General features: G+C 49.8%; 2 protein-coding genes across 2 annotated transcripts; both read right to left on the minus strand.

Annotated features, from left to right (window-relative positions):
- Window positions 1-879: 879 nt before the first annotated feature.
- Window positions 880-8,583, minus strand: LOC131214455 (probable citrate synthase 2, mitochondrial). The gene is made up of 5 exons (XM_058209538.1): window positions 8,488-8,583; window positions 8,255-8,320; window positions 5,284-5,442; window positions 2,779-2,905; window positions 880-2,539 (listed from the first exon to the last, which is right to left on the minus strand). Exons 2-5 carry the CDS (start codon window positions 8,303-8,305, stop codon window positions 1,476-1,478), a joined length of 1,401 nt encoding a protein of 466 aa, XP_058065521.1. The 5' UTR covers window positions 8,306-8,320; window positions 8,488-8,583; the 3' UTR covers window positions 880-1,475.
- Window positions 8,584-9,280: 697 nt separating this feature from the next.
- On the minus strand, window positions 9,281-15,010 carry LOC131216707 (bestrophin-4-like). The gene is made up of 5 exons (XM_058211266.1): window positions 14,828-15,010; window positions 13,429-13,539; window positions 13,181-13,352; window positions 11,848-12,678; window positions 9,281-10,961 (listed from the first exon to the last, which is right to left on the minus strand). The coding sequence occupies exons 1-5, from the start codon at window positions 14,896-14,898 to the stop codon at window positions 10,101-10,103; spliced, it is 2,046 nt and encodes a 681-aa protein (XP_058067249.1). The 5' UTR covers window positions 14,899-15,010; the 3' UTR covers window positions 9,281-10,100.
- Between the last annotated feature and the right edge of the window lie 3,322 nt (window positions 15,011-18,332).

Below are 18,332 nucleotides of genomic sequence, written 5' to 3' on the forward strand. Positions count from 1 at the left end.
TGTCGTTTGAACTTTATTGTGCCGATGCGAAGAGAATGCTTTCGGGGCCCACTAATTTCACGCGTGCTAAACGGAACAAAGTCAAAGAAACGAGCTCTACTCTAACGGCAGCAGCGGCGCGCGGCGCGGGTTCTCGTTGTGGTTTCCTGGGGTGGTCAAATCTGTCTATTAAATTTATTTCTCTCTCTCTCTCTCTCGCTCTCGCAAATCACAATCATACCGCGGCGGCGGCTCATGAGTTAATCGAAGCAAACGAGGATGGAGAGCGCATCCAAACGAAACCATATGAGGGGCCCCACCGCTCGTGAGCCGAACCATTTTTCTACTACCTCCGAAGCAATAAATAATAATCATTGGTCATTATCCTACGGTAAAAAGAAACGGATACGCGCTTCGATTGCTTGCACGACACACTGGCACACCTCTCGCTAAGAGTGTTCCCATGACAACGGAACACGGAACGGAGCACTCGCACGGTTCCCGAGGTAGCGTTGTGTGGCACGAAGAGGATACGGCACCCGGGCGGGACGCGGAACGGGAGCTGGACGGGACGGGACGAGACGGAACGGCAGGACGAGGTTCGTGGAAAGCACTGCGGCAAGACACCGTCGTGCCCTAGAGCTAATTAAGTTGCTAAACGCTGCTTACAACAAAATAATGTACATGATCTACGATCGAGCCGAGAGTAACGGAAAATGGTAAGGAACTACTTCTCTGAAACGCGGCGCACCGCTCCCTCACTAGCGCACTGAACACCGCTACGCGAGCAACTCGCCGTGTGCCGCCGCCGTCACTTCTCGCGGGGTCGCTAAGTATTAAGTCACAATAATCGTTGGCGCAGGCGATTCCAGAACTCCCTGCACTTCCGTCTCGTCGTCCGGTGCGCGTTGCTGTTGTCCTTGATTTTTTTTTGACCACCGTCCCACCCCTTTTTGGCTTGCTTTGTGTTCCTCCTTTGTCCTAGTTCTGTTCTGTTGGTGCTCTCTACGAGAGAGGCTATTATTATCATATGTTACTTCTTTGTCGTCCTGGGTTCACCTCTCCGGCTTCCTTCCGGCAGGCCACCCGGTGTTACGGGCGGGCGTTCCGTCACTACTTCATCACCGATCGCACAAAGTTTGGTAAGTTTTTGGTTGTATTCTTCGCGCACTGAGCAGCGAGAAGGCCATTGCGCAGGTTTCTCTCCACGAGAGAAGGGTATGACTCCGTTGTGTTCGTTGTTCGGTTCTGCTGTGTGTGCTGTGCTTGTGGACCATCCGTTGTTGTAATTGTTGGCGCTTGGTTTCTTTTGCTTGGGTTTTGCTTCGCTTCTTTAAGGTAGCGCGCGCGATCGGTTTTTGTATTTTGTTCGTTAAATTACTCCTGTCTGTTTCTCTCTCTCTCTCTCTCTCTCTAGCGGTGATACTTATGTTTAAAAAGGTTTTGAGGGCAGATGCGCGGGTGGTGGTGGTTTGGTGGAGTTATGTGGCGTAAATTTACTTGGAGGTCGCTTTGATCAGTCCGTCGGTGGACATCGATTTGGGGCGCTCGATGGGCAGACCAAGAGCGCGGTCCCACACGAGCGAGGCCAGCACGCCCAGGGCGCGGGATACGCCGAACAGCACGGTGTAGTAGTTCATCTCCTTCAGCCCGTAGTACTGCAGCAGCACGCCCGAGTGAGCGTCTACGTTCGGCCACGGGTTCTTCACCTTGCCCAGTTCGGTGAGAATTGGCGGGACGACCTTGTAGATGTTCGAAACGAGTCCGAACAGCGGGTCGTTGGGCAGGTGCTTAAGTGCAAACTCGCGCTGGCAAGTGTAGCGCGGGTCAGTCTTGCGCAGTACGGCGTGACCGTAACCGGGCACCACCTGGCCCGACTTGAGCGTCTTCCAGATGAACTCCTTCACCTTGTCCTCGCTCGCGTTGTCGCCCAGCTCCTTGCGTAGCTTCTGCAGCCACACCAGCACCTCCTGGTTGGCGAGACCGTGGAGCGGGCCGGCCAGACCGTTCATACCGGCCGCAAACGACAGGTACGGGTCGCTGAGGGCCGACCCAACCAGATGGACGGTGTGGGCCGACACGTTGCCACCCTCGTGGTCACTGTGGATGGTCAGGTACAGGCGCATCAGCTCGGTGAACTTCTCGTCCTCGTAACCGAGCATCTTGGTGAAGTTGGCCGACCAATCCTTCTTCGGGTCGATCGCCCCGATGCCCTTGCCGTCGCGGTACGTGTTGCGGTAGATGGTGGCCGCAATGACGGGCAGCTTGGCGATCAGATCCATGCTGTCCTCGTACACGTACTCCCAGTACTTGCTCTTGTGCACGCCTTCCGAGTACGCCTTGGCGAACTTGCTCTCGTGGTTCAGGGCCGTCACGGCGCAGCTCAGCTGCGACATCGGGTGCAGCGTCGTCGGCATGTTGTTCAGCATCGTCACCACGTGCGACGGTAGCGCGGCCCGGTTGGCCCACTCGCGCGACAACGCATCAACCTGGGCCTTCGACGGCACATCGCCGGTAATCAACAACCAGAACAGACCCTCCGGCAGTGGTTCCTGACCACCTGTGTAGGAGCGCGGAAGAACGAAACACATTTGCTTGTTAGAAAGGGCAGACGATACAGTGAAACCTCGCGAGAATTATTCTGTCCGCATCATCACGCGAGTCCATAAAACGAGAAACCGCTTCCCGCGAAGGACAGACAATCCGTCCTTCGAGTACGATTCTCGCGAGTCATTAGCGTGATGTGGTCACGTGTGACACCGCCACCGACGGTGCACAAACGGTGCACCTTTATCTTACCTGGAGCCTTCGGGAGCACCTGTTGACACTCGGGAATCGACAGACCGCGGAAGCGAATACCCTCGTCGGGGTCAAGAACGGACGTTTCGCACACCAAACCCTTGATGCCACGCATACCACCGTACATCTGGAGTGAGCGAGAAAGAGAAAAAAATGAAAACGTTAGAAAAGAATGGCCAGTATCGCCATCAATCAATTCAGAGCGAACGCAGGGTGATAAGAAGTTTGGGCGGGCCATCCCGAGTGGGGCGGATGTCGACGGTTGTTGTCAGCCAGGCCCCTACACCCTGGCCTTTCTCTTATCATTTTTAAACGGTTTTTGGTCGATCAGTCGGCCGGCACACATTCGGACGGCGTCTCCATCCGCATGAGTCCTCGCGGGAAAGCGACGCCGGCGCAGGGTCAATTGAGAATTAACACTCAGCCACGGCCCGGAGGAACTGAGTGAGGGGCATTCACAGAAACGTTTAATCAAATTGCTCTACCACGCGGCGCCTCGACACCCGAGGACTCCGACTCGCGGGTCTCTCCAGCCTTGACGCCCGTGTGGTCGTTATTGAACTTGAATTTATAAGTGCCCGCGCACCCCACTTGCGGCGGCGCGGCATTGCACACGGAGTCACGAAAAATTGTCCGCCGTCGGGACCATTTGACCGGGTGACGTGAGTGTGCTCGACGTGCCAGTGAAAGATGTTGGGATGTTAAGCTACGGCGGCAGGCGATAAAATCGTGTCCAGTTATCGCCGGCTATGGTCAGCTGATGCCCATTTGGCGTCATAACACTCACGACGCGACGCGAGGGGCCTTCCGCCAGTGAGGTGTATATGACGCCGCTCTGTTGATTTATCTCTGCGCCGCGCCGCGCAGTTGAGGACACATGTGACACACAAAGGCGCCCCCTGTTTTCGTGGGGCTACGGGAGTTTGAGTGATAAAGCATACAACGGGGAACGTGCAGAAAACAAATTTGTCGTGAGAAACGTTGTCGTGTCATTAGCGAAGGAAGATTTGCAAACGCGCGCAGCAGAATGGCGATCGCGCAGAGTTCGGAGCTTCGCAGGCGAAGCGTCGAAACACGTCAAACGACAATCATGTGACTTTTGCCGTGCAAATACCGAAGCAGCAATGCCCGTAAGCCCCCACATTGTGTCGTGATAAGAACAACCTCCCCGACAAAGCGGAAGATTAAACAATGCCAAACCGGATCGGGAACCCGCGAGGAATCTCAAGCCTTCACGCGGCAGTAGGTTGTATCGCTTAAAGTGATACCAAAATTAGATGTCACCTTCAGGGTACAGGGCTTGCCATTGAGCCGGAAATGTGATAAACCGTGAGCTAAGAGCACGTGTTTCAAGTCGCGACCGGCGGGAGTCACGACCGTGGGCACAATTCTAATTGACTGATAATTTTAACACCATTCTCACAAGAACGCAACGAAGTGAAGAGCCCCTATTGCTTGAACTAATAATGGCTCAAAGCTCGAAGGCTCTCTTCTCTACAAAGTACATCAAAAACGAACGCTAGAAGCATGCAACGTGTGCTTATTGATAAATAGTCCAATAGGGGTTACTGTAAACAGTGGAGTGTAACCCGCGCGCGCGCACACAATCATCCTGGATTGGCTCGTGTAATGACGGTTTCAAAGTGCACATCAATGACCGATTTAGTTTTCCGTCGATCGCGAAAACCGGTTTCCGGGAGGCGAGAGGCGGCGCACACGAGCGGCAGCTCCCCGTCTAAGCGAGCACGTGATACACGCGGTCACGAACGAGGTTGCAATGACGGCCGCGAAGTACCCGCGAGCCGCTCATAATGGGGCACGGTAGCCTCCGCTGAGTTACGCTCTTCCGGTTGACATTGGGAAAGTACATTATGACCTAATCGGATGGTTTGTTTCGCTTCGCCTAATGGGAATTCACATACGATCCGGAGTGGGACTGGGAGATTTAAAAAAATCCCCCCGCATATCCAGATTCCTCAGGGCTTCAAAACGACAAACGAGCGACGATCTTCTGGGCCCTTTATACGATGGATCCAGTCATGTCAGCCCGTGTCTGGTGTGTCTCGGTCACGGCTCAGTCACGGCTCAATTGTATCCCGGGCCGCAATTCAATAGCATTCGTTTAACTCAATTAGTTCCCTCCGCCCTGCTACCCCAGTTCGAGGCTGCGGGATGACAGGGACTGCGACAAATGATCATAGACAGGGTACGGTACGGCGCGTGGCACGCCTATCGTGACCCGCACAGCGGAACACGCTACGGTAGCTCTTCGATGCGACCTTTTCTCCGACTGACGAGCGCTTGACACATCATCCGCGATTTTATTGACACTTAACCCGCCGGGACCGCGACGGGAAGGGATCGTTTGCATAGTGACGGGTGCATTCACACCGTGATTTAAGGTATAAATAGCAACAGGGCGATGTGCCGCCGCTGTGCACCGAGCCGGTCTGGATGCTCAAATTTCGCGCCTGCAAAAGAGGGAAGAGATAAATGCCAGCATACCATGTCGACGGTGACTTCGCCGACTTTCGTCGCGCCATGCTGTTTGCGGAAGTTCTTGATGCGCTCCTGCTCCTTCGGGATCTTCTCCACCAGGACACCCTTCAGGTCTGTGCTGTCGGATGCGTTGCGCACGAACGTAGCGATCGCTGGCAGGACATTCTGCGTGGGGTTAAAGGGAGAAACGAAATTGATTAGAATGCACGAACGATCGGTTGTGTTGTTGGGTTTTTCCTTTGCTACATGACGCAAAAACGAAACGGTGGCGAGAATGGGACGATGAGAAGATACACTGTCGTCGTCCGCGAGTCTGTGGGGTCATTTGAAGAACCTCCTTGACGCGTAACACACGCAAAAGTCGTAAGAGCGCCGACGGTTGCGCCAAGCGGAGCTATATTTAAATGTTGTACGTGAACACAGCGCGTCCGTCGCTTGTGGATTCCCTTCTTTTTTTCCCCTCCTAACGTTCGCTATTTTCGAGTGCTTGTTTTGTTTTTATTTGTGAAGAGGTTCCTCCGACCGGCCTTTCGGAAATTATTCAAATGTCTTCTTCAAACAACCTCTAGAAAGTAACAGAAAACAATCTTATCGTTTCACCTTGGCACCGGGCAGACAATACTTGGAGCCAATTGGACAGAGTATCTCGAGAGAGATAAGCCTTACGGGGGGGTAATTAAGGTGGACAGTACTGTATGGGACCACCGACTATTTCAACTAGTAAAAAAGAAAACCTGTTCTCCTAGAACCATCATCAACGACCTCCCCGGAAGGTGACGTCTTCCTTCGCCATCGGCATTCAACGAAATACGTAGGCCACCTACAAAAGAACCGGTTATTCGATGGCGTCACAGTTCATTCCGATTTCGAGTGGTTACGCGGCCGTCAGCAAATCACAGAGAAGCCCCTCTTCGCGTCCAGCAAATAACACACGCGAAGGTTGAAGATACGATGTCCACCGAGGGTGGCGCGTTAAACAGCAACAGATTCAGGTCATGTGCAAAAAGAACCGGTGTGATGTAACACACCCCCTCGCTTGATTACCTAATGGTTCTAATGGTAGGCCTCACCAGGCCACGGATCGATCGATGCATCGGCACTCGTCGTCGGGACAAAAATAGAGCCATTTGCTGCCGAAAGTGCAGCGCCCGTAACTTCCGTGTTCTAGCCCTTGCTCGGGACTGTTCTGAGCCAAAGCAGGTCTAAATATAGTCAAAAGTAAAATCCGGAAAAATCGAACCGAAAAGAAGCAATCGGAAACAGATAGGAGCTGGCAGGCTGCCTGTACCTTGGGCGCTACGTGACCGATTGACGGGCCTTGTCCTTAGCTAGACCTCCCTATCGCAGCAATGTCAGCCGTGCGAGACGCGCAATCGCACACACATTGTGTGTAGATCGCGATCTGCAGAAGAATAGCTCGATTTATGGAGTTCCCCTCTTTATGATCACCTGATCGTGCGCAATGCAGCGCCACCGTTATGTGTGCTCGCGCGGTGTATGTTTAATCGTCCGGAGGATTCGCTACGCAACTCGTGCTCTATTTCAACGGCGGTTGATAGGAGATTTCTTATCAGCGCTAGAAACTGCACAGGCTAATGGTTTGGCCAGTTCGGCCCTCATTCGGTCTCTGATAGCGATTATGATGCCAGAGAGAAAGAGAGAGAGAGAGAAGTGACTGTGGATTGCGTCTTGTGCGAGGAACATACTGACATTGACACTGACGGTTCTCTTGGCGGGGCCTTTTGGATTCCCTGTTCGAGACGCATAGAAAATGCGGTCAAAATTATTTCAACGACTGTTTCGAAGCGGCGTAGTCATTTGCAATGATAATGGGAACCTGAACCGTACCGGAATCTGACCCAACCAGAGTCCAGCACTCGCTGCTGCTGTGGGCTTACATTTCCAAGAACCAGTTGACCATGGTTTCGTAAATAGAAAAGCCGGATTGGCTTTCAAACCTACGGGAAAATTCCAATTTAAGACACCGATTATCTAACCATTTTCCCAGCGCTTCGTAGTGCCTGCCATCGCCGAATACCTTCGTCGTGAATGGTGAGAGTGTGCATTCGAGAAGAGTGGGGACATTCGAATTCCTCGGTTTGTCCACTCCAAATCCGGTGCTGCGCTCGGAAAGCTTCTTGCTCTCCGCCACTTTACACAGTTATCAACGACCGCCATCGAGGTTGTGCAATAATGTTCCGCAGCAATCAGCATCGAAGTAGCCTACGGATGCACTTGATAGTTAAGGGTACGATTTTTTCGCGTGAACCGCTCCGCGAAGTAACCTTTGATTAAAACACGCTTCACCCGCTTCCATCTTCCAACCGTCCGAACCGTGAACCTCCGCGATTCACGGACTGCGGCCCAGCAAGGTTTCCCTCTTTACACGCAATCAAACTTTCACATGGGAATTCGAAAAATAATAAATATCGGCGCTCCCGCAAGCTGGGTGGGCACGGATCCGAACCGGGTTCCGTTTCCTTGTACCAACATACGCATGCATTTCGCTCAAGGAGCCTTTTTCGTTCGCAACCGAGCCGAGTTACGTAATGAGTTCGGAGTGGTGGAGTGCGAAAAACCGTACGCAACCGAGCACCGTCTTCAGGTCTACATTTTTCGGGTTTTTTCAACCAAAAGTCACATCACGCACGCACACGCACACACACATATATCCGCAAGCTTAAGGCCACGGACCTTTTTTTTCTTTTTCCCAAGGGCCGTTTTCGATGGGGGGACCGTTATTCACGGATTTTTGGCCATCTCCACCGCACGGTAGGGATTCATGAACGAAATTCGGCACTCGGTGGCTGCTGAGATTGTAGAATCTGTTCGCCCAAAACACACGCGATTGACTCCAGGGCGAGCGAACGAACTGCGGACACGGAGGCAACGTGGACGGTCGATGTGTGATGACGAATACCCGATATGGTGCGGGAGGGTTTCGGGGTCTGGGACTGTGTGCTGTGTTGGGACTCACCTTGTTAGTGGCACAGGCCAGCTTGGTTGAGTAGATACGGCTTAAGGCCATTGCTGATTATCGTTCCTGCGAGCGAAAAAAGCGACGATTAAAACATTGCACCAAATAAGGCGTTCGACGCGAGGGTAGCGAGCAAGCGGAACTCAGCATAGAACAAAAACCGCGTGGTTCGACGTCAAATTTGTTTCGCCAGCAACACTCTGCTCAAACCGAAGCCTGCTTCGATAACGTACCGATTTATGGAAGTAGCAGAAGGGCCTGCTCCTAGCGGGCAGCACAGCGACGATATAAGACGATGGGATGGCGAGAAAGACTGACCAGCGAAAAGCACACGCGCGTTCCGTCTGCCTCGATTTTCTCGCGGCCGCCGCTGCGCGAGAGATTGTACAACTTCCTCACCACTACCAGCTCACTTGTGCGCGCACACCGCACACTGCGAGCTTCACTTCTGGTGCACATACACAACCACAAGCGCACGCGGTCTCCATCCGTCACGCTTTTGCTCACGGCAGCGCACTCCATTGTGCGCTTTTCACGGTAGCAATAGACAATTCACGGCAAAATTCACAATAGATGCAAAACCAGCTCGCTCTCCCACTGGAAATGTCAGTGGTAGTAAACGTCAGTCGGCAGCGTTACGCCGTCGCTCTGTTGGCGCCAAATCGGCCCATACAAAAGCCGGCTAACGCATGTCGTGCGTAACGCTGGTTAACCCTTCGATGAGTAGTACTGTTATGGTACGCCAATTTTACCAGCTACTCTATTTTAACATACGAACGTATGAAGAAAATGTCGTGCTGGAAAACGAATGTAGAACAAAATTTAACCGTAACGTGTAAACCGAGGCCCTTACTCCAAGGCACGCACTTGAATCGAACGCAAATCGACGGTTAATTCTGCTTCGAGATACGCTGCATAATTACAATGTTTTTGCTCACCCAGAAACCACTCAACACTGAATACCTAAAATGCCACCAGAATGATTGTAGAATAAGTTTTATTTTGCGTAAAAGGTTGTTTCAGTATTCGATACTCTTAAAATGCACGATCGACACAACACCAACGATCGTTCTGTCTTTTCGTAAGCTTTTAGCAACACAGTTGCGCGACTGCAACAAAACGTATCAAATAAACAACACGCAGTAGCTGTAAAGTGGGTTTTCTTTTAACATGTGTCTTCTTTCGTTGCGGACGGTTAAGCTCGTCCTGGAATACATCACATTGAATCGCTAACACTTGAAGGCGCATTCGCTTGTATAGGCCACAATTTATCGATAACGAATGGTAATGTGCGCGTTGATTAGGTTTACCTATTTGTTGAAGAAGTTTCCTTCCAACATCATCTAGCTACCAAAAATGTATCACCTTAGATCGATTATTGTTTGTAAAATGTGTTTAAAAAATCTTAGATTCATTTTTACAGACGCTCGTCTGCCCACCTTCCTTAAATTACGGTTCATGAGAATACTGGTTGAATAAAGAAACTAAATACACTTTCTCCCACTATCTCACTCTGCTTCTGCGTAGACTTTCTGTTTAATGTGTTATATTCGTGTAGCTGAATGACTTGAGACAGTGCCATGTTCGACGATGCCAAACCAGTAATAGGTGCGAGCAGAAACGATCTGTGTTCTAGTAGCGGAGCAAAAGGAGAGATTAAATTTTCGTTGTGTTGGAGGTAGGTAGGAATCGGATGGTTTGCGATTGGACCGCAACTACCCTAATTCCAGTTCCACCCACGGACCGGCAGGTACACGATCCGATGCTAGAGCTGCTACCTGTTGGCACTGTGGTCCTTCACATTCACCATTATGACATCGGACATGTCGAAGTCGGACAGACAAAATCATAAGGTCGTGTCAACGTTACTGTTCGAATCGGACGTCGGATTGTCGGGAGTATTTTGCGAGGACGGTTTCTTGTCCTCCAGATCACCCGTACTCTTAGTGAGCTCATCCAGCAGCATATCGGTGTTGATCAGCCCCAGTACGGCCTGCTTGCTGATCGATCGCGCCAACAGTCGCGTCTTCCGTTCCATCTGCTCCGTTTCCGTTTCCTGGGTCTCGAACGTCGTCGTCACACGGTCCGTCTCGTCAACCGCGGTTCTGTTCGATCCGGCGGTTCCGAGTATAGGCACATTATCAGGATCGGTGGGACTCATGGGAATATATTGGTGCTCAAAGCGTCCCGTTTCGGGAGCCGAAGCCGAAAGCATCGACTCTGGCCCAGGTGGCGTCAGTTGCGAAGGGAATCCGTGAGCCACCGACGACTGGGTTCGGTTGTACGGTTGAGGCACATCGACCGGTTCACTGGGTTTCGGTGGTCCGTGCTCGAACAAGCTGGCAGCCGTCGGCCGAGCATCGTTGTTGCCTTGCATCGACGTGATGGTCAGCTGCTCGTCTACCTCTTCGATGACCTGATCCGTGATGCGCATACTGCCCATTGCCCGGTCCGGAACGCGTCCGGTTAGATTGGTAGAGCTACCCGAACCAGGAAACTTGAACGGAACGGATCCTCCATCCTGCGGAGTGGCGCTGTTCGGACGGCTTGATTCATCCTTGCTGAAGAATCGCTTCAAGGCCGACGTAACCGTGTTGACCCGGGATATCGTTCCCGCTACACTGGCCAGACTGGCGGCCGAGCTTCCGCCACGATTGTATGGTTTATCGGACACATGGAAATGAATACCGCTGACGTTATCATCCATCTACGATAGCCGAGAAATGAAAATGATGGTCAGTTCCTTGCTAGGGCGATTCGCTAAGGGTTGCACATTCATTGTACTGTTTTATGAAATGCGTTGTGCCTCTTGTTTACCGACTACCGTCTGCAAGTTTACGCTTGCAGGAACTAGCGGAGAGCTTCCAGCACCGTATTTAATTTTACATTGCATCGTGAATCGAACGAGAAGCCCCTCACCGAGAAGCCGATTTGGCTAGCATTTCAGAAAGCATTCGAATGAGCAAATCCCAACCCAACAACCTCAAGTTAAAGTCAGACTACAGGAGAGAGAATAGTTACAAGCTTCGAGGACAGCCAGTAGGGTTCTTATGTCACCACGTTTTGGAAGAATAAAGTCATGTAAGGACAGCATAAGTCTTCCAATGTTCAAGAAAAATAATTAACAAGTTAAGATTAGTTAGGATTAAACGTTAAACGAGATCATTGTGACATAAGCAACCACAACGGGACAAAGGGAGATTATTCATGCAATCCTAAACCGATTAGTAAGCGAGTGCAATCGAATTCCGGAGTGCATCGTTAGAGAAGTGTGAAAAAGTTACAATTTTTGGTGAATTCAATTGAGGATACAGCTCTTTCTGCCAATACTTCCAAAGGTGTTTCCAATCTGTGGTCCAAGTTATCGTAGCGTCCCGATAGCGCGCTATAGAGTCTCAACCGACATTAATCACCGCCACCGCGAGCAGATGCGCGACCGTCTCTCGAGATGGTGCACAATTTAGTTTCAACAGTGTACGGCATGTAAGGAACTGAGAAAGTGATGTGTGAACGTATAATCGCACTCGTTTGCTAACCTCTTCGTCAGGATTTTCTGGGAACTTATACTCAACCCCCTGATTTTCTTTACCGACCATTTCATCGATGCGCACCACCGTCGGTACGACCGGGATGACTTCCGCTTCCCGCTTCTTGACCACAATATCTGCCGTCGACGGAAGGGGCGGTTCCTCCTTGTCGGCGGCCGACGCCACCGTGTGCGGTAGCTCCGAGGGGAAGATTTCGTCCCAGTACTGATCCTTCAGCAGCTCCGGATGTTCGTGGTGCATTTCGTCCACAATCAGGTAGGATACCTGGAGGTTGCGATCCACTATCCAGTTCACCTCGAAATCGTCGTCGTCCTCACCGAACGGATTGATCAACGATTCGGCCACCTTCAGCCAGCCCATGTAGAAGAAAAACTGCAGCGTCGTGAAGATGGGGAAGTACTGATCGATCTTGTTTACCACACCCTCGCCCAGCTCTTTCGTTTCCACCCACTGCTGGCCCATGACCGAGGTCAGGAAGTAGCTGTACACGGCCAGCGTGACGACCTGCGTGTACACGAGCGGTATGCTGATGGTGTCGTACGAAATGAGCAGCCCGCACTGGCCGCGGAACTTGTTCAGCTCGTCGATGATGGTTTTGGAAGCGAAATCATCCCGACAGCGTCCTTCCTTGCGAGCCCGCGTCACGATGCTGGCCGCCCAGACGATCGGCAGCCAGTGCTTCGAGTGCCGCGGAAACTTTTGATTCAGATGCGACATGATCTTGTGTTCGTTGTCGTTCAACAGACCGGCTTCCACCAAATGCTCGATCGTCGGGAAACGCTTCTTCACACGCGGCGAGATATTGGTCAGCACCATCGTGAGGCACAGGCATACGTAGCGCATTATCGTACGACGCATAACACGGCCGCGTTCATCCTACAAAAAACGAACAGGAAATGGCATGAGAACGCGATGTAATCAAAACTAGTCGTCAAATCTATAACTATCTAATTGATTATCAAATGATATCCTCGAGCCGACTAGCCGGTAGGTAAATATTGTCCAACACATTAGAGGTCTTCGAAGCAGCAACAGCTAATGATGGACCGATAAAATCATACTGCAATCGGATATCCTCGCCTCAACGACGCAGAGGTTAACGCGTTTCCCTCAAATTCTTCAAAGGTCGTGAACCTTATTCTAATGTCCTTTGGCGCTCCCCCGCTGGTTGTGGCCGCTAGGCTAATCGCTTTCTAAACGCGGCACGCGGATTGTGTTGCGAGCGGGACACGGCGCCAAACGGAGTGAGAGCAAATAAAAAAGCGGACTCCCGCAAACCACGCTGGCCGCGGACGCGCCGGGTGTAAATTATTGATTTGCCTTCCGAGACGAATGTGTGGCGCCGGTGAGACTGCGGAACCCTTTCTAACCGTATTACCTGCCCGTGAATGTTGGCACTGACGAACACTGCTATCGGGTCGGGCCACGGAATGCTGGTGTACTGATTCCACCATCGCGTCATGACGATGGTGACGTAGAAACCGAGCACGAAGGAAAGCGGGATCAGATTGCTGTACGTGGCACAGTATTTGACGAGTTCCTCAAAAATTCTAAAAAGTAAATCGAAAGAAAATGTCGTTCTAAGCGTTGTTACACTATTGGCGCCTTTGTCCGTCTGGTACGTACCGCTTATGATCCTCCGACAGCCCGAAGCGATAGGTTACGTTTAACACATAATATAGCAGCAGGAAACAGCTTAAATCTAACCAGACAAGTTTGTAAATACTTCCACGCCATCTGAAACAGAAAATGGTATATTAAAGGTAAGCATTTTAATCTAATAAAAAGATGATTAATCAATCGTTGAGCCCGCCATAGGCATCACAGTTCTGAACGACAGAACAAAGCAGGCCAAGCAGGTTCCACATAAAGTGTCAATGCAAAAAAAGGAGGTATGACCAACGATCTCGTGCAAAGGGCGGAAATCGCATGGGAAAACACGAATCATCATCGTGCCGGCAACCGAGGAAGGTCACACCTTCGAAATCCATCACGAATTGGTGCGGGCCGTAAAGGATTTTCCCATGAGCGAAGGCCACACAGTCACCAGCCCCAGAATGGTGGACAACGATCACTTTTAGCTGGCAGAACCGGTTTCACTTGGTTGGTGGTGTGAGCTTTTTAGTTGCGAATCGGTTAGATGGCTACTAGATAGAGGTAATAATGTTCTTCCAATGCCGACGTTTGTTCTTCTTTGCAACCGCAGAGAAGAGCTGCCATTTTGGAACCATACAGACTTGTGAGCCTACATTACCGGTTTAATGAACTGGAACAGACGATCTTTTAAGGCGCGCTGTGCTTATGTGTCAGCCATTCAATTTCATGCAACTTCCCGGCGACTCATTTCTCAATCCTGTTGCGCCTCTAACAAGGGAGGCTCTGCCAATCTTGGCAGCTTTTCGTGATTGCATTGAAACTATCATCCTGTTTTTCCTCTGCCCTTTACATGTAGCAGACGACCACTTGTTGTAAGTCACGACCAATGTGGGGCTCCGTGAAAGTCACACAACATCGGAAATCTCGCATGCACTTATCGCACACACGAAGCGGCAGCACCGCGGAACCAACTCACCGACAATATCATCATCACCGGTCAATGTTTACCGTTGCCATTCAACCTTGACGTGATAATGTTCCGACAAAGAGGGTTTTCAGAGGTACTCCACTACGTCACGTTACCAGCAGGTTGAAAGTGATAAAATTTCTCGATAGATAGCACAGTCTAATCGCTCCTTTGTGTTTCTAATCCAGATTATGTTAAAACCACAACGGGCCTCGAAGATGTAGGAAATTAACATTTTAAACCTTGCCACTCAGAAAATAGCCCATGCTTGAGTGAGGGGTCATCGCTAATCTCCATCATGTCCCGTGTCAATTGGCATAAGTTTACGCATGCTTTCACACGATTGACACCAAATAAAGAAGTGCATTAATATTTCATCTACTCCGGAGTGAGTGAGTGATCGTTTGATTAAAATTTGTCTTTATAAATTAGTTTAACAGTCTGTAATAAGCGGTCACGTACCTCATCAACAGCTTCAGAAAGCAGCCAAACCCTCGGCAGGTGGCAACTTCCGCGGTGTACGTCACAGTCATGGTGTTTCGCCCTCAAATTTATGAGCGTTTCGCTTCGGGTGCCACTAATATACTGCACTAATCACTGCCAATGTGTTGCACTGTCCTCTTATCGCACTCTGCACATGTCAGCTAACTTTATAAAACTGTACCAGCAACGAAACAACAATTAAATGAATACACCGCCGTGTGTTTAATCAGCCTCCCCGCTGACTGTTCGATGTTTTTGGGCCCCAAAATCCGCCGATTACCCGTCGGCGGCGAACACGGTAGTGAATCACTTTTTGGCAAAAAAAAACAGAGAAACCCAGCGAACAGCGGTGATTGCACAAATGACCGGAACCGTCTGACCGTCGTCGTTTCGTTCGACCGACGGCCACCCAACCGCTAACTTTTGACGGATTCCGGGAAAGAGATACGTCATCGGAACACTGCGCATACGGTTGCGAATTTATATGGCCGAGCGGCTTTCGGGAGCTTCTTTAATTTTGGAATGTTTCGAAAAGTTTAAACAATAGTTCTTCCATAATAACTTAACACGTTTGGTCCTGGACCTGGTCGACGAGAATGCAAACCTGCAAAACGAACCATCCAACACTAACTATTACATAAGAAGCGTTAATTAACAATATGTGCTAATCAAACTGTGGGCCCAAAGCCGCATAGGGCTCATAAACGGGGTTCGGCGTTATAACCCGTTCCGTCCAACAAATTTGGCACCGGCAGGCAACATTCAACGACCCTTCCCCGGGTGCCCTTTGGACACTTACAACCGCGGTGAATGGAAGCTATATTTTTTCCACTTTTTGTGCGTACCGGCGTGCCTTTATCTTGCCCTGACCCCGATCGAAAATGGAATTTGGTTGGTACGCGTTTGGCCACCCCCCGCTGGCACAGTGCTGCGAGGAGCAAGCCATAAAAAAAATGTATTCTTTTACACGATTAATAAAACTTTGATAAATTTAGTCGCGAACGGAAGCAGACGTGGCGCGTTGAACACATGTCACTGGAAAATACAGCGACTTGATGACGACCAGCGGCGACTGGGGCTTCCTTTTATGGTTGCTTTCGACAGGCAAAACATTCCAGGCGAACAAGAAAATCCATAAGAAAATTGCTTTCCTTGGGAGTGGCAAAGAATAGTCTAATGATAATCATTATTCATCAGCCTCACTGCGCCCTCTTTTCTTGCGGTGCGGACCATTCTGGCGGAGTGTTTTCCTTTGAAATGCCATCATGATTTGCTTTTCCAAAAAGTTGAGTATATTCCGTGGGACAACCAGTCATCATCCGTCACACGTTTTCGAGCTGTAGATGATGGTCGCACAACTTTCCAACATAATGGACATTGAGAGAACGTTGATCAGTAAACTTAGCGTGCAAATAATAATACCACATTAGCAATCGTGATGTGTTCCCTCCACAAACATCCCAATCATCGTCGGACTGTGCCCCCGTCGTCGACTGTTATTTGGTTCACCCGTGAAAGCGTGACAAAGAAGACGCAGCTTCAATTTTGGGACAAGGGAGCGAACGCAAAGGGTCAAGGCCTGCGATTCAGTGTCAGTGGCCAACCAGGCCTAATTCACAATAAAACTTTTCATCCCGTCGACGGTGACCTAGAATGCCGGTGTCACACGATAATTTACGATTGGGAAATTCAACTGGATATGCTTGTGGTGTAATTATGAGACTACGAATATTTGTTGCCCCTTTTTACTATTTTTCCATCCATACATTTAACTGCACTAAGACAAGCTACAGAATCACGAAACGAAAACGACATTTGCAACGGGGCTATACTCGATTAATCGATCTTGGGATCGTTCTCAACGCACTCTCGGTTGCTGTGACGAATGGTGAGTCATTCTGGTAGACTGCCGTTCGTATTTCCTCATTAGTGCCTTCGCTGAGCGTAACGCTATTAAATGCAGTGGAGACCGTAGAGTCACGATCAATTAGTTTTCCACCCGCTATTAAATGAATGCCAAGTGGCGGTAGCAGTTTATAACCAAGATATAAATTTCAGTCACATTTCACAGTCAGGAGTGCCAGAATCGAAGCAAATGAGCTTTAACGAGCGAGCCCGTAACGCTACGCACCAGGGCTACTAAGATCATGTTCGTTTTGAAAACCAACCACAGCAACATCAAACATTAATATACAAAGAGAATGCGTTCGGTGCAAAATGTATTTATACGACAGATCTGGTTGGCCTCGGGGACAGCTGGACGGCTTGGTTGGAAGGATGTGCGAACGTTAAGCGAATCACTGCGCGTCTCGAAGCGCTTTCGTACGCATCATAAAAAAGCCACAGATCGTTAATGCTCAGAAAATGATCACGTTCATTAAACAAAGAGCTTGGTTTTGTGCATGAGTTTTCACAGAAGATCGCGAGTTGTCTTTTGAACGGTCTGCCAATTAAATCCGCATACATCAAACGTCCCCGCTACTGGGAAACAGAATTCGCATGTCGTACAATTTCGAGTTAATTGTACATTCCTAAGGTTAACACGCACACGAGACGACGAATTTGGCACTTCCGTCCATTTCAGTACAAGGAGAATCACTTTTGGGCAGTCGCATGATGTCATTCGGATGTTTGGCGGGTTCATTCATCTCCCGATGCGTTCCTGATAAGTTAGTTCACAGTCGCCGCCCGATGTTTTTTCACGCAACCAACCGGACAATACACGAAACAAAGCGAACACGAAATCAGCCGGTCGGCGTCGCTTCGATTGTTACGAAACAGAGAGCCGGGATTTGTTAGGCTGGAGTTAGAACGCACACGAGTGTGTAAATCGCACCACTGATAATATCACAACACCGATAACAGGGCCGCCAAATCTTTGAGGCACATTCCACCACACAATTAAACGCACAACCTCTTCAAAATAAACAATTCTTTTCATTTTTCATTATTTAGTTTTTGGAAAATATATTGTTTCCGGCGTTCCCGCGTTCCCGGTCCCTGGTTTTTCTCCTTTCACTTCGGTTTCACTTCGGTTTTCACACACTTTCACGTTTCGCACTTCGGTTTTTTTCGCCGCGTTCTTGGTCTCTGGTTTTCTACATGCGACTTTCGCCTATTTTTCTTTTTTCCGTAACTGAGCAAAACAGAAACACCCAACCCGCTCTTCGCGGAACTCACCATTTGGCGGCAACAGTGAGCGACTGTTTTACTGTCACTGGCCCACGTGTGGCCCACGAGGCGTAAAATTAATGTGTAATGTCAAAACGTTTACGCTTCGTGTGGCAGCAAAATATAAAAACGAAATGTCAAACGTGTTTACGTTCGTGTTTTTGGTCCGAGCAAATAGAAATAGAAGAGAAATTTATTGATTTCTGAATGTGTTTTTCTGTTTTTTTCCGATTTTGTTGCTTTACCAGCAAATAAGAACTTAAATTATCCTCCGTTTGTAAGCAAAGCGTATGCAAAAAGTATTTACGCTCGG

This window comes from Anopheles bellator, chromosome 1 (assembly GCF_943735745.2).
Source record: "Anopheles bellator chromosome 1, idAnoBellAS_SP24_06.2, whole genome shotgun sequence".
NCBI lineage: Eukaryota > Metazoa > Arthropoda > Insecta > Diptera > Culicidae > Anopheles > Anopheles bellator.